Source organism: Rhinolophus sinicus, chromosome 17 (assembly GCF_057876585.1).
Source record: "Rhinolophus sinicus isolate RSI-liver-muscle chromosome 17, RSI-T2T, whole genome shotgun sequence".
Taxonomy (NCBI): domain Eukaryota; kingdom Metazoa; phylum Chordata; class Mammalia; order Chiroptera; family Rhinolophidae; genus Rhinolophus; species Rhinolophus sinicus.
In genome coordinates this window covers 172,189,862-172,205,428 of record NC_142517.1, presented here as the reverse complement: position 1 = coordinate 172,205,428, position 15,567 = coordinate 172,189,862, and the positions used below count along the sequence as shown (strand labels likewise).

Genomic DNA, 15,567 nt, shown 5'->3' with positions numbered 1-15,567 from the left:
TAGAAGATAAGTGCAAATACATTAAAAGAAGCTCACAGGAAAAGGAATACTGTGGCTTACAAATACAAAGACACAGTCTTACTGTTAATTAAAGGGATGCATATTAATAAAACAATATAATAATACTATAACAATACAAAACTGACAAAGATAAAATAATATGGTGATAAACGTTACTGGCATGGGCGTCAGAAAATATAATTACAGAAGTGTAAACTTTTGTGAAGAATAATTTGCAGTATCTATCAAAACTTTAAATATACAAATACGTTGATCTAAAAATCTCCTGCTAGGACTTTATCCTACAGACATACTCACACATTTGCACAAATACCTGTGCAAAAGCTTTTCACAGCAGTGTTTATAATAATAAATAGACTGGAAACAACTTAAGTGTCCATCAATAGGAAATACAGTAAAGTAAATTGGGCTACATATACAATAGAATACTATCAGTGATATGCAAAGAGTAAGGTAAATATGTTGATATGGAAAGATCTACAAGAGATTTATATTGTGAGGTATGGGGTAGGGATGGGGTGAGTCAGGTGCCTAACAGTATATTTAGTATATTCCTATTTGTGAGTTGCCTTTTTTTTTTTTTTTTTGTAAGAGTAACAAAACTCGAGAAGGAACAAAGAAATTGTTTAGAGTAATTGCCTCTGAAAAGGCTGATGTGAGAAAGTCCTATTTTTCATTGTATACCTTTTCGAACTGTTTGTAAATTTTTCTACCAAGGGTATATATTACTTTTTCAATAAACAAAATATTATATAAAGCTAAATTTCAAAAAAGACCAGCAATAAATTATCTTGCACTGCACAAAAATCTATGGTGCTGGATACAGAAATTTATCTAAGCAATTGAACCTATCAAAACTGGATTACAGTTTCATCTTATTAGCATTCATATTTTGTTAGAAGATATAAATGCCCTGACCCATCGTATTCTGTACCACAGGTATTTCTCAACTTGTGGTAAACATGAGCCTTGGGGTTTTCCAAATATCAGCCATATATGGAAGACACAACAGGGCTTAATGTAGATGGTTTTAAATGGAAAAAAATAAACATGTGACCTGATTCCTATTAAAAGCTGACTAACACTCATTATGGCACTGGTCACAATGTCAAATGGAATAGTCCGGTCATAATTCCTGTTTCACTGACATCATAATTTCCAGAATGAATAGATTTTAGAACTAGTAGGAAGTAAAAATATGGAAAAAGGTTAATTTTCTTCTGACTTAAAATATTCTATCAAAGCCAGCAAACCAGAATCATTTAAAACAAAACAAAACCGTAAAACTATTATACCAGAAAAACGTCATACTATTTCTTTGAGGATTCTCTAAGCTTTCACAAATATACATACATATCTCAATATACAGATGTGTATAGGATTATATATATTTTATATCACTGATGTATTTTGCTGTGTATAACATGTACTTTTTTGCCCAAGTTTGTGAGGGAAAAATAAGGATGTGCATTATATATGGGTAGTACTAATTCCATATCTATATACATGTTTTTAATTCTTTTATTTATTCCGATGAGTGTAACTCTAGAAATCAATAACAATATCTGTATGCAAAATAATACCCTGGAATACGATAATCGGTTTTGTAGAACTTACAACGAACTTGCAACAATGAAGAATTCTTGGCCTTCTATGATACATAAATATCACAATTTTTTTACGGGTACATAACATTTCTTGTACCTTGTATCTGTTCTTGTGTTTTGTAGTTACTTGCTATATAAAATGTCTTGTATCATAATATATTAAAAAATAAATCCTAAAATTCCTTTATTATACAAAAAACAAGGACCTAAATGAAAACAAATAAAAATTTGAATTAAAAAATTAAAACAAAAGGTATTTTTCCCTGAAAGATTGGGCCAAAAACATGGGTGTGTATTACACACATGAGCGCATTATACATAGCAAAATACAGTAAGTTATTTCTTGTTTCCCATTTTCCTTATGTAATTTTTCTCCTTACTAGCATAATTCTGACACTAAAATTTGTCTCTATAAATAAAATTTTAATGTTATCAGAACCATACTACATAACATTCCCAATAAATTTTGGATAAGAATTTTTTTTAAGTCAATCAGATCTACTGGAATGTGAAAGATTCCTCAACTGGTTTTGGTAGCACAATCCCAAGCTTAGGTATATTCATAATTAGAGAGATGATCTTCTACAGTTGCCAATGAGTCACGCTTCAGTTTTGCCAACAGAGAAAGGACAAAAGGCCTTGCTGTATGTATCTCTGAGCTCCCTCTTCTCAGACGATGTGCAAAAACATTTCATTAGATTTTCCCCAGATTTCTGCATATTGACACCATCAGTTTAAAGTTGAAGACATCCAAAGCAATGAAAATGCAATGTATTTTTAATGCTTTTATATGCCACAAAACTGCAGGAAAAAAAAAACATATAATAAATCATTTGTGTATAACTTTCTCAGGAGATCTGAAGCGCTTATTATATATGTTATTTACTAAATGTTTATATTTAAGCTAAAGCTTTCAAATATTAAGTGATACTAAAAAAATCAAATGACTTAGGAAAAGGGACCACTGCATCAACATTTACCTGTTGCATCAAATTCAATTGGCTGGCACCCACGGTGGGAAGACCAATCACACTTGAGGACTTGCCCTCCTTCCACAATCCCAGGCTGGGTAGTGTTTGCTTTGGGTGCTCCCACCAGAAGAAACATCCTGCTAAAATACAAAAGGCAAAATAAGACTTTAAATGGCAGCAAGCATCAACAATATCTTACAATTTAGGAAAAACAATCATTTTCTTGATATTATCCACAAATTTTTTTTTAACTATTCACTGAGGGCATAATCTTCATTATTCATTGGGTGCTCTCTTACATACATTATTCAATATAGTTTATTCAGCCTAGTAATATATTATAAGGCAACTTCAGGGTTACATGTCATTTAAAAATTTATACTGGACAAATTTAAATATGTATAGACTATATGTCAATTATATCTCATTACAGCTACTGAAAAAAGGTACACTGGCTAGAGTCAGGAAAGTTTTGTTTTGATTGTGTGTGTGTGTGTGTGTGTATGGTTTGCTATCCACTTTCTATACCTTGAATGATGAATGAAAAATAATTATTCTAAATAAATTATTCTAAAGCATGATAGTTCTAAATATTATTATTTTTCCATTTGGAAAACTTATCTTGGTATAGTACTGTACTTCAATTTTTTTTTGAAATAGTGAGTAACAAATTTCTTTTCAGAAAATTAATATAAGCAATCCCATGTCAAATAGGATCACTATTCAATTTCTTATCAGGGTAAAATTCAGGAAGATAAAATAATCAGGAGTTCAATTTTTAAGTAAAAGAGATCTTTTCTTTAGTTCTTCACTATTTTGGATAAAAACAGGGCTTTATAATAGTTTCACAAGTCCAGTGACCAAAAGTAACCTCAGAGGGTGATCTGATTATAAATTCCTAACTGGGCAGGTCATGGTGGGTAGTCACACCCTGGGTATATAACTTCTTTAACAAAAGGTTTATCTTTGCCTTAAGCAAAACCTGTCCATTGTCTTTGTGTATCTAGGTTAACACACCTTGGAAACGCCTCTTTTCAGACCCCACAGATGTGAAACCACCCTCAAGAGAGCACACAATCTTGTTAACTATACTGTAATCCAATCTCAGCCTTGCTTTCTCCCCCTTCATGTAATCTTCTTTATGTTCCCTCCTGAATTCAAAATGCATAAAAGAAATTGCCAACTGCCATTCTAGGAAGCATTTTAGTCTGTTGAGATCTTGCTTCCAGGAGGAGTATCCTCTGTTTGGCTCAAATAAATATAAAAATTCTCTATAGGCTAGGACATTCTTATGTCTAATAGTCTTAAATATGGAATGCAATCATTTTAAATTTTGTCAATTTCAATTATTTTATTTCACATGGGTGGTATCTCCCAAATTATGTTCATAGACTGTTTAGGAGCTGGTTGCATGAATTGCTGTGTTACAGGAAATCTGCTCTCTGACACAAATCTGAAAACTCCATACTCAAAATGCGGACAAAACTCCCAATCAAACCACACCCTATTTCATAAAGCTTTATGCAGTCATATTTGGCATCAGTAAAACACCAATGCTGGCAATCTCTCATCACAGCCAAATGACTCTGGGTAAGAAAGCAACTTAGTTTTCATTTAACAAGAACCTTTTATAAGAAAAAAACTTAGGCTATGAATAAGACAGCCTTCACCCCTGTGAATAACAGAGTAACTCAGTGTCATCACACCCTCCTTTTCTACAGCAGAGATGGCTAACAGCTTAATTTTGTGTGTATGTATATGAAGTTTTTCATTTTAATGGGTAAAAAAATTGACCACAAAATTTCCCCTCTTCATCTGAATTAACTGATTTTTGGTGCACAATGGTGAAAAAGAACATTTCAGACAAGTGTACTTGTCAGGGTCTATACCTGAAAAGGAGTAGGGACATTCTTGCCATAGTCCTAATAAGCGTAATACAAGCACAGGTATACATATGACTTTAGTGATGTGGGAAACGGTCATGTTCCAGCTCAGGACAGGAGAGCTGGTTCTCAGAATTTGCCTAAAAGTCTAGAAGCAAACTTCACTTCTGGACTGTCATCACATAACACGTTATACAACCTTTTATAACTTTTTGTCAAAGCTATTCTTCCCACTTTACAATAAATTACTTCCTTGAATGTGGGGAACTCTAATTCATCTTTGTACCTGCTACCTAATAATCACTCCAGAAAAGCTTTTTTTTAAACTGACAGCTGAGCAGCAAGTGAATTTGATAGCTTTAGGTCTTAAACTTAACATAGTCATATATAAATAAGCCATTTCCATTATTCCCTACCCCCTAGCATGCAGAAATCATCTCCTATTAAACATCCAATTATTTAAATTATCTGTAAAATAATTTTCTTTATTTTCGATTTCAGATCTTTTCTTTCCTTGGCCCTATAAGGCAGAGAAGGCAGAGAAGTTATTAGGGGACTGAGTTCTGAATGAGAACTGCGTTTTTTTGGCAGCACATAGCTTGAGTTCCTTGGATAAGACCAAGAACAAGGCTGCTGCTTTTCATCAGATCATTTGCACATTATAGGCATGAAATGATGGTAATTAGATGTATAATGTAAGTAAGTGTTTATTAAGTTTTCCTAAGCATACCTTCATGTGCGGTCTTGCACATTGGTGAAATACTACAGAAATGGTAGACTAATATAAGAGGAATGTGTGAGCACTGTCAGTTCCTAAGTGCTAAGTTAATGAGGGAATAGATGTTGAGGAACAGAGTTCTTTGTCTAAAATATCAACATGTTATTTAAGTTACTTTTAAGGGTATTATAGAAAATTTTTAAAAGAGAAAAGCCTGCTAATGTTTTGGGAGGGTGAATTTTATGTCTTTTTTTTTTTTTTTTTTTTTTTTTTTTGCCACAATAACAACAAACAAAGCCTGAAGCACTTTATAAAAAAATGAAATAATTGTTCATTGAAGTTAAACTAAGAATGTCTAGTGAATATCTACAACAGCTTAATTAGGATAAGAGAAGTGACAGACCAGAAAAAAATATTTGCAATACAAGCAGCACTGTCTGACACACAGTTTGGGACTGAATGCTACAAATCATTATATAAATCAATTGTGAAAGTCATTTTAAATCTCTGAATCTCAGTTTCCTCTTCCACGGAGGAATAGAGATAACCATGCCCACTGTAGTTACCTAAAAAATAAATTTTCTGAAGATGGAATAGTATGAATAGCTTTTCCACATAAACAGACAAAAGCAAACTCAGAGAAATCTGTAAATATTATAGAAATACAAGATGACTGCATCGGAACTAAAATTAACAATTAATAAAATACTCCCTAATAAAGTAGGAAATTTGGAAGTTAAAATCTGTTTTTAAAAGGGGCTTTTCTTTCCTTGGTTCTCTTGAAGGGCTATTAACTAACTCAAATGCAAGAACTCAAGGAGAAAAAAAGAAAAAGAAGGGTAGGAAATAGTTGGCTTGCAACATTTCCTGACAATGGTGAAAAGCTGGGGAAGATACACAGGATTAGTTGAGGCTAACAGAGATTTCACTGGTTAGCAGAGAAATTCTGACGCTCAGCAACTTAGTTTCTTTGCCGGCAACTTTCTCCTGACAGACTCCAAAACGTTTGCCCAAGAACAATATCAGGATCCCCATCCTCACCATTCTTTTTAAATGACTTGAGACATTTCCAATAAATGACTTGGAAAATTAAAGTGTACATATATGAGCAGTCTGTTAATATCAAGCCTGGAAATTCTAAAAGATAAAAGGCAAAGTGTATGATCGGTGTGTGTGTGTGGGGGGGGGGGGGGGAGACAGAGGAAGGGAAGGGGAGGGGCAGAATGATGGAGGGCAAGAGAGGGAAGGAGAGACAGACAAGAAGGTAAGTGAAACCAACCAAGAGGATGGCCTTCAAATACCCTTCCTATCGAAAATGTACTTTAAGGGCAGTTACTTCAGGGAATGTGACCTTGACTACCAAGGAGAGGCAACCAGCCAAACAATGACAAGTGCATTTTTTAAACCCTCCAAATGAACTAAATTATTTGGCTGCTTTCAGTACTGACTTCTCTCTCCAAGATAAAGCATATTTACTATGTTTGGCTGACTCTGGGTTGACCAATGAGACTTCACCAAACGGAACTTCTGAAACATTATCATATACATATATAAAAAGAAATGTGCGTAAAATTTTAACACTGAATGTTGTTTCAGAGCTGTAATTTCAGCCTTAGACTTGCTTTTCATTTTTAAAAAATGCTACAGTCAACATTTTTATGATGTAAAACAGACACAGTAACTATAAATTCTATAAATTTTCCCTTCTCTTTTATAATGTCCTATAAATATTGGGCCTTAATCAGGAGTAATCTACATAGTATTTGCTCTCTAAATAATAAGGCTAGAGTTTATGGATGTATATTATTTACGACAAGAAAAAAAGAACCAATACAGCAACACTAAAGTTCATGAAAATAAGCCAGCACCATTTCATAAAGAGTTGTGAAGATAGTTGCAATGATGATGGGAGAAATGGGACATGAATTTTTAAAAGACTGGGACAGACTGAAAGGGGCTTTCATTCAGATTTAGCAGTTTGGGTTTTCTCTCTGGTCAGGGGATCACTGCTGAGGAAATTTTAGCAGCAGAATACCAGGATCAAAAGGATGTTTCAGAGCAGTCAAGATGACAGAGTAGGTAAGTGCTGTGCTTACCTTCTCTCACGATCACATCAAAATTACAACTAAACCACAGAACAACCATCATTGAGAATCGCCTTAAGTCTACCTGAACCAAAACCCTACAGCTAAGGACATACAGAAGTAACCTCGAGACTGGTCAGGAGGGGCAGAGAATGGGGAACAACTGGTCCCACACTACACGTGAGCATTAAAAGTCAGGAGGGATATCTCGGCTGTGGAAGCTCCGCCCTGAGGAGCGAGAGGTACCAGCCCCACATTAGGCTCCCCAGTGCCAAGGAGAGAAATCTCCATAACTCCTGGCTGTGAAAACCAGCAGATTGTGGCTGAGTGAGACGAGGGTTGCTGCACTCCCAGATGCTCCTCTTAAAGGGCCCATGCACAGACTTCCTTGCTGACTGACTAACTTTCTGAGCTTCAGCTCTGGGGCAGCAGCTCAAAAGGCATCAGGGACATACAGGGAGGAACTGAGTTGTTTGGCTTCAGGACGAGGGATGGATGGGAAGCTTTCTTCCAGACAGAGGAGCTAGCGGAAATCATTCTTTGTTGAGCCCTACCCTCCTGCAATGAACAAGCAGGCAGCTGCCATATCTGAGTCTCCATTTACCTGGCTAACACTATTTGTATGCCCTGCCCAGAATGATTCCTGAAGACCCCACCACACGCAACATTCAGGCACACCTAAGCTGCTTGTAGTGCCTTTTTCGTATAAACAGCTTGTCTTGGCTCATGGTACAGACTTTACTAAAATTTCTCAAAGGTTCCCAAAATGCAAACAAGCAACATCCGACATCAGTGTGTCCCATACCCCAAGCCCGGCATTAGCAACAGCTGGCCCCAGTTCACGGTTTGGCTTCTCAAGGTTACTCCAAGCCCAGCGTGGGTAGCAGCCATCTGCAGATTGCTTTGTGGCTCATTCCATGTGGCTCCAGGTAGAGCACAGGTTTGCTAGGGCCCTTCCAAGAAGACCCCAGGACTGACATGCCCAGTTGCCAGCTTGAGACCCAGCAAGAGCATCACCTGGCCACCTTCCAGGATGACACCCCCAAAGGGCATACTGGGTAGGCACCAGGGCCCTGATAAAGCAAATGCTGCTCTGCAGGTTTAGCCCCTGCACAACAGTTCTTCCACTGTAATCACAGCCAGTCCTCACAACCAATCAGCCCAAGATCAATCCCTCCCATTTACTTGCAAACAGCAACCACAACTACAACAGGAGGGCATGCACAATCCACACAAGGGACACACCTGGTCAGGTGACCAGGAAGAGGGTGTCACTGAACCCCACAGTACACCTACTACATAAGGCCACTTTACTAAGACCAGGAGACATAGCAGCCCTACCTAATACATAGAAACAAATACAGCGGTACCTCAGTTTTCAAATGTCTCTGTTGACAAGCATTTCGGTTTACGAATGCCATAAATTTTATGGATCTATGGTATCATTAGGTAGTAAAATTCATGCTAACTTCACAATTTTGGGGGTTGATTTTAAAGGTCTGGAATAAATTAATCCATTTTGCATTACTTTCTATGGGGAAACTGTGCCTTGGTTTTTGAACGTTTCAGAACTCGAACGCTCTTCTGGAATGGATTACGTTGGAAAACCGAGGTACCTCTGTACAGGGAGGCAGACAAAATGGCAAGACAAAGAAACATGTCCCAAATGAAAGACCAAAACAAAGCTCCAGAGAAAGAACTAAACAAAACGGAGACAAGCAATCTACCAGATGCAGAGTTCAAAACACTGGTTATAAGGATGCTCAATGATCTCAGGGACAACTTCAACAAAGAGATACGAAACATAAAAATAAAGATAGAAAACATAAAAAGAACCAGTCAGAAATGAAGAATATAATAACTGAAATGAAGACTACATTATAGAGAATCAACAGAATATATGAAGCAGAAGACTGAATCAGTGATTTAGAAAATAAGGTAGCAGAAAACACCCAAACATAACAGCCAAAAGAAAAAAGAATCCAAAAAAAATGAGGAAAGTTTAAGGGGCCTCTGGGACATCAAGCATACCAATATTCATATCATAGGGGTACCAAAAGGAGAAGACAGAGAGCAATGAATTGAAAACCTATTTGAAGAAATAATGACAGAAACTTCCCAAACCTGGCGAAGGAAATAAATACACAAACCCAGGAAATTCAGAGACACCCAAACAAGATGAACCCAAAGAGGCCCACACCAAAACCTATTGCAATTAATATGCCTGAAGCTAAAGACAAAGAAAGAATCACAAAGCAGCAAGAGAAAAGTAATTAGTTACCTACAGGGGAGCTCCCATAAGACTATCAGCTGATTTCTCAACAGAAACTTTGCAGGCCAGAAGGGACTGGCAGGCAATAATTCAGCGACGAAAGGCAAGGACCTACAACCAAGCTTACTCTACCCAGCAAAGCTACCATTTAAAATTGAAGGGCAGATGAAGAGCTTCCCAGACAAGAAAAAGCTAAATGAGTTCATCAACACAAAACCAGTACAGTGGTACCTTGGTTTTCAAACGTCTCCATTGATGAACATTTCAGTTTATGAATGCCATAAATTTTATGGATCTATGGTATCATTAGATAGTAAAATTCATGCTAAATTTGCAGTTTTAGGGGTTGGTTTTAAAGGTCTGGAATGAATTGATCTATTTTGCATTACTTTCTATGCGGAAACCGTGCCTCGGTTTTCAAAATGGATTACGTTCGACAACTAAGGTATCACTATATTAGAAGGAATCTTAGAGGGACTTCTTTAAGATGAAAAAAAAAAATAATAATGAAATGGCAATAACTATGTATCTATCAATAATTACCTTAAAATGTTAATCGATTAAATGCTCCAATCAAAAGTCACAGGATGACTGAATAAGAAAATAAGACCCTTACATATGCTGCCTACAAGAGACTCACTTCAGATTGAAAGACACACACAGACTGAAAGTAAAGGGATGGGAAAAAGATATTTCATGAAAATGGAAATGAAAAAAAAAAAAATCTGGGATAGCAATACTATACCACACGAAATAGGCTTTAAAACAAAGGCTATAACAAGAGACAAAGAAGGACCCAGTATTTCCACTTCTCAGTATTTATCCAAAGAAACCCAAAATGCTACTTTGAGGGGACATGTGCATCCATATGTTCACTTCAGCATTATTTACTGTATCCAAGATATGGAGGCAGCCTGGGTGTTTGTTAATGGATGAATGGATAAAGAGAAGGTGGTACATATACACAATGGAATATTGCTTGGCCATGGAAGTTCATGGGTTCTCGCCATCTGAGGTGGCATGGATGGACCCAGAGGGAATTTTGCTAAGTGAAGTATGTCAAACAGTGAAAGACAGATATAATATGATTTCACTGATATATGGAATCTAAAGAAAATGAACAAACAAACAAAACAGAAACAAACTCATAGATATAGAGAACATTTTGATGGTTGCCAGACAGGAGTTGGCTTGTGGTCGGGTGAAAAAGGAGGAGGCAGTAAGAAGTACAAATTGGTTGTTACAAAGTAGGTATGGGGATGTAGGTTATAGCATAAGGAATTTAGTCAATAATATTGTAATAACTATGTATGGTGTCAGATGGGTACTAGATATATTGGGATGAAAAATGGGAGGAGGGTTGGGGGACAGGGCAAAAAAGGTGAAGGCATTAAGTACAAATTGGTAGTTACAAAATAGTCATGGGGATGTAAAGCATAGGAAATATAGTCAATAATATGATAATAACTATATATAGCATCAGGTGGTAAGTGGATTAGTCAGGGGGATCACTTCTTAAGTTATATAAATGTCTAACCATTATGCTGTACACCTGAAATGAATGTAAAATAATATTAAACGTCAAAAACAAAAGATGTTTCACAAAGATAAAACTATTAGAAACATGTGAGATGTTTTGCAGGTTTAAGAGCCAAATGATGGGCAAGGGGTAAGGATCTAAGTGCCACACCACACTTGCGATGACTGGGCTGAAAAAGAGCAGTCATAGAAGTGGAAAGCAGCGATGAAAGCAAGAAACATTAACAAGAAAGAATTTCTAGGACTTTCTGCCTGGTGACTAATCACTGACTAATATTAGGGGAGTGCAGTTATAATGACAAAGAAAAATAGAAAATGAGAGGGAGGAATACGACATTATTCCCAGCATGACAGAAAATGATGGCACCGTTAATAGAAACAGAGGTGCAACTGACATGTCTTGGTAAAAAAGAGTTCAGTTTTAGGCACAATAAGGTAAGATTGGGTTATTCAAGGAGAAATGATCCACAGGCTATTGGAGTATGATGTCAGAACTCAACTTTTAGATCTAAGATGCAGTCAGGACAGCAGTTTTATTTTAAAAGCTCACCAGGTGTTGCAAACAGGAAGTTAGGATTGAGAACCTCTGAATATTCTAGTGACCTCCGGTGACCAGGGCACACTCACCCACACTTTGTCTCTGGGGTATAGGAACTTGAAGTAACTGTAATTGAGGCTCCATTAGCGTTTAATAGGAGAAAAGGCAAGAATTCTAATCCAGTGTTCCGTAGTATAGCATTATTTAAAAATAAATATATATGTAAAATGAGAACTATATATAACTTGTAGTTGAAGAATAAATAAGAAAATTGTTCAATGATTTTCTTGAAATTTTAAAATTTGAATATAAAAATGAAATGGAATTTGAATTCCATACCGTATGTTTTTTAATACCACCTTGCCCCCTACCCCACACTAACCCACTCAAACAACTAAAGACTGCAAACTTTTCTGGCCTCTGTTTCCTCATCTCTGAGAATGAGTTTATCTGCTTCCAGAATTCCCATGCTGGTTTGTGCTATAGAGTGAAAGGAGACATCATAAGTAAAAGTGCTTTGCAAATTATAAAACATCATTATTATAATTAAATGTAAAATATCATGATTATAATTAAACCTAGGGTGCAATTTTTAATTTTTCCACAAGAAAAAACATGACTTTACTTCTTGGCCTGTATATAATCTGTATATTTTATATAAGTATGGCAATATGGCCACCATAAATTAATGCATACAGGAAAAAAATATGGAAGGCTAATTTCTTAATTTTTCATAATTTTTAAATCACTACATTTGTGACTTTTTACTTCATACCTAAGACTTATTTTTAGAGGGATTTTCTTAAAGAGTCACCTTAATATTTGATAGTGCTTATTTTTCCTTCTTTGTAATAAACATTAATTCATTATTTTTCAGAATATGGAAATAATTCAATAACAATTTTCTATAACAAGAAAAATTGACATAAAACAATTCTACAGCTTGCCAAAAGTATTTAGACAGCTATAGAAACAGGAAGCAGAGGAGACTTTATTACCCTGCTTCCTCATTAATCCAGACAATCTCCCTTCAGAAGAAAGGAATCTTTAATTAGCAAACCCTTTTTTTTTTTATTGTGTGGATTTTTTTTCCTTTGGAAGTTTATGATCACACCAAATAAATTACAACAATAAATGCAGCTGGTAGTATTATAAACGGCATCCCATGTACTTTGGATTCCAACTCTTGTTAAATTTAAAAGTGCCTTTTTATAAAATTGAGCATAGCTTTGCATTAATCTTTGTTAAATCTGAAAAGCTCAATAAGTACAAACCTTTTATATATATATATTTTGTTTTTAAAAAATCTCAAAGTTGATTTCTATTTTTTAAGTTAGGCTATACCTGGAGCTCACTAGTCTATCAGTAACAAAGTTGCTGATGAAGATTTCAAAATATTATATGAAACCAAACCAAGTTCAATTTTACCTTACCTTTGAAGGCCCATGTGGGAGGTCATACAAACCTGTGAGGTCATAGTATATCCAATGACTACAATGACTAGTCAAAATCTTGTAATACAAAATAGCAACTATCTCATGCCAACAGTTCAACATTACTGCATTTTCCGCAGTTTAAGTTTATCATCTTGTATCTTTATACTACACTCAGAGGGTTGATACAGAATTAAAAGAAACATTTGCAAAACACTCCATCAACTTCAAAGTATAGAGTGCTAATTTGCTAATTTAAGTACTAACTCTTGACAAAAAACAATATATATTTTCAAAATTCTTAGAATTTCTGTACAAATTAAATCTAAAAGAGCACCCTTGGGGAAACTAAAATCTTCTGTACCATAAAAGCATACACTTAAAAATATCTGGAAACAAAAAATTTTTAAATGACAGATAGTGTTGACAAAATGATTAAATCAAATGAGAAGGCAGTAAACGTTGCCAAAAGTTAATGATTATTTTTATCATTTCGGAAAATCTGTGCTCAGGTCTCTTAGAAAGTATTTTAACTGGAAACAACAAACTAAATTGAGTTCACTACATAAAAGCAATGTCTAGTTTCCACTAACTGCTTCCAACCTATTTACTGCTGCAACTGTTACCAAAATGAATGACATTCAGCAACATCTAGAAAAACAATAAGAATAAATCCTGCTGACTGTTCTAACTGTCATGGAAAAGTATTTAGATCATCCTCAAACTAGGCACGTACGAATCAGAAAAAATGGTTCTAAGTACTGAACATCAAAATCATTATCCCTTTCCCCAAAAAAACAATACTTCAAAATATAAAGAACATTTAAACAAAAATATGTTTCTAAGAACTTAGAAAGAACTAAGGGCAGGTCTCCCTCTTGAAAAGAAAATTTAAACATCAGAAGACATCCATTGAACACTTATTAAATAGGTATTTCTAACGCTAATACGGGGGTGGGGTGGCGAGAATGATGTCAACGTTCGGTAAAGTCAGAGACAACTTTTAGTCCAATAACGACAATTACTCTATTACAAATCCTGACGGTCTTTGCACGCGAAACGTTGACAATTTGAAAACATAACTGAATTCTTAAATACTGCAGTATTCAAATGACCTGTAGTGAGTGAACACGCAGCAAACACCCTTGTTCTTTCTAAACAATGACCTAAATAATGAATCACTATAAAAAGAATAATTGACACATTCAATTCATCTGTTCACCGTCACATGTGCAAAGGTCTGACCGTCGCAGAGATAAGACACTAGGTCAGTACGGTCACTTTAGTCATCAGAATGTCTGGAAATGGAGTAAATGAGGAGAAACAGAATCAGCCAGGAAGGCGGAAAGAGTGGGGGAGGGCTTGTTTAGGGAGAGCGAAAAGGACGGGTGTTTAAGTCTGAAGCAGAAAACAACTACAGAGAAGGCTAACTGGTACCGGAGAAAAAGAAGTTTGGAGATGAAACAGACCACATCGCGGACACTGGCAGCGGCGGCGCGCAGTCCGGCCGCACCAGCCTTTGTTGATTTCTCGCTTCCCCGGAGTTTTAAGCACAGGTCTGCTTCAACGCTCTCCCTCTCAGGAGAGGAGGAGGAAACTGGGTGGTGGGTGCTGCAGGGTTCATCTCCCCAAATATTTCATCCACCCAAAACCAAAACCACCCCCATGGGGTCGGGGGTGGGGGAGGACGGGCAGACAGACAGATGCCAGGATCGCTCCCAGAAATCTCTCTCCCTGGGGAAACGCAGTGTGGGTGAGCGCTGGGAGGGAGGGGGCCGACCCCCCTCCCCCGCTTCCAAGTGCGGCCACTTACGAAGACGCGCTGGGCACGAAGAAATCCACCGCGAAGCCGAAGTAACTTCCCTCGGGGCCGGAGTACTCGGCGGGACTGTCCACGTCCAGGTTGAAGGCGCCGCAAAAAGGCAGCAGGAATCCGGGAAGAAGGAACAGGAGGCGACGGAGGTGAAGCAGCAGCCATCGCGGCAGCGGAGAAGCCATCGCCGAAGTGCGCGCAGGGCGCCGAGCCCGGAGCCGCGGCCACCACTCCCGGAGCGCACGGAGTCCGTGGCCCGCCGCCTGCGCGCGCCGAGACTTGCCTGCCGCTCGCTTCCCCGCGAGTCCGGGACAGCTCCGGGGCGGGGGGGGCCGGAGGGCTGAGCCGCGGGGAAGTGGAGCTCGCGGCGCGCGGGGCGGGGGGCAGCAGCGCGGGAGGCCCCTCACCTCCCTGGGGCTCGGGACTGCCGGGGTGAGCGCCGCACCGCCCGCCTGAGTGCTGCGGCGGCAGGGGGAGGAGGCAGAGGAGGAGGAGGAGCCGGCCCGGGAAGCCGAGCCGCTGTGCGGGAGGAAGTGGAGGAGGAGAATAGTCCTCTATTGGGACGAGCCCTATCGCACTTCCGTGAGCGCTGTCGCCTCCTGTCCCGAGAGCGGGGAGTCTGTACCCAGGCCGCCCCAGACCCTCATAGCCCCCGTGGGCGGCAGCGCTCTTGGACAAAGGCCTCAGA

The 15,567-nt window shown here is 37.8% G+C and overlaps 1 protein-coding gene across 3 annotated transcripts in view; it reads right to left on the bottom strand.

The window, feature by feature from the left end:
• ITGAV (integrin subunit alpha V) overlaps positions 1-15,334 on the bottom strand; it is a 76,803-nt gene extending 61,469 nt beyond the window's left edge. For 2 of the 3 annotated variants that reach the window (XM_019754499.3, XM_019754500.3), the window contains exons 1-2: positions 14,880-15,334; positions 2,609-2,739 (exon numbers count right to left, since the gene is read on the bottom strand). In XM_019754499.3, coding sequence (XP_019610058.1) covers positions 2,609-2,739; positions 14,880-15,064 — 316 coding nt within the window. In that variant the 5' untranslated portion in view covers positions 15,065-15,334. The remainder of the gene's footprint in view (positions 1-2,608; positions 2,740-14,879) is intronic. The other variant, XM_019754498.3, reaches the window with a different exon arrangement.
• Positions 15,335-15,567: the final 233 nt, after the last annotated feature.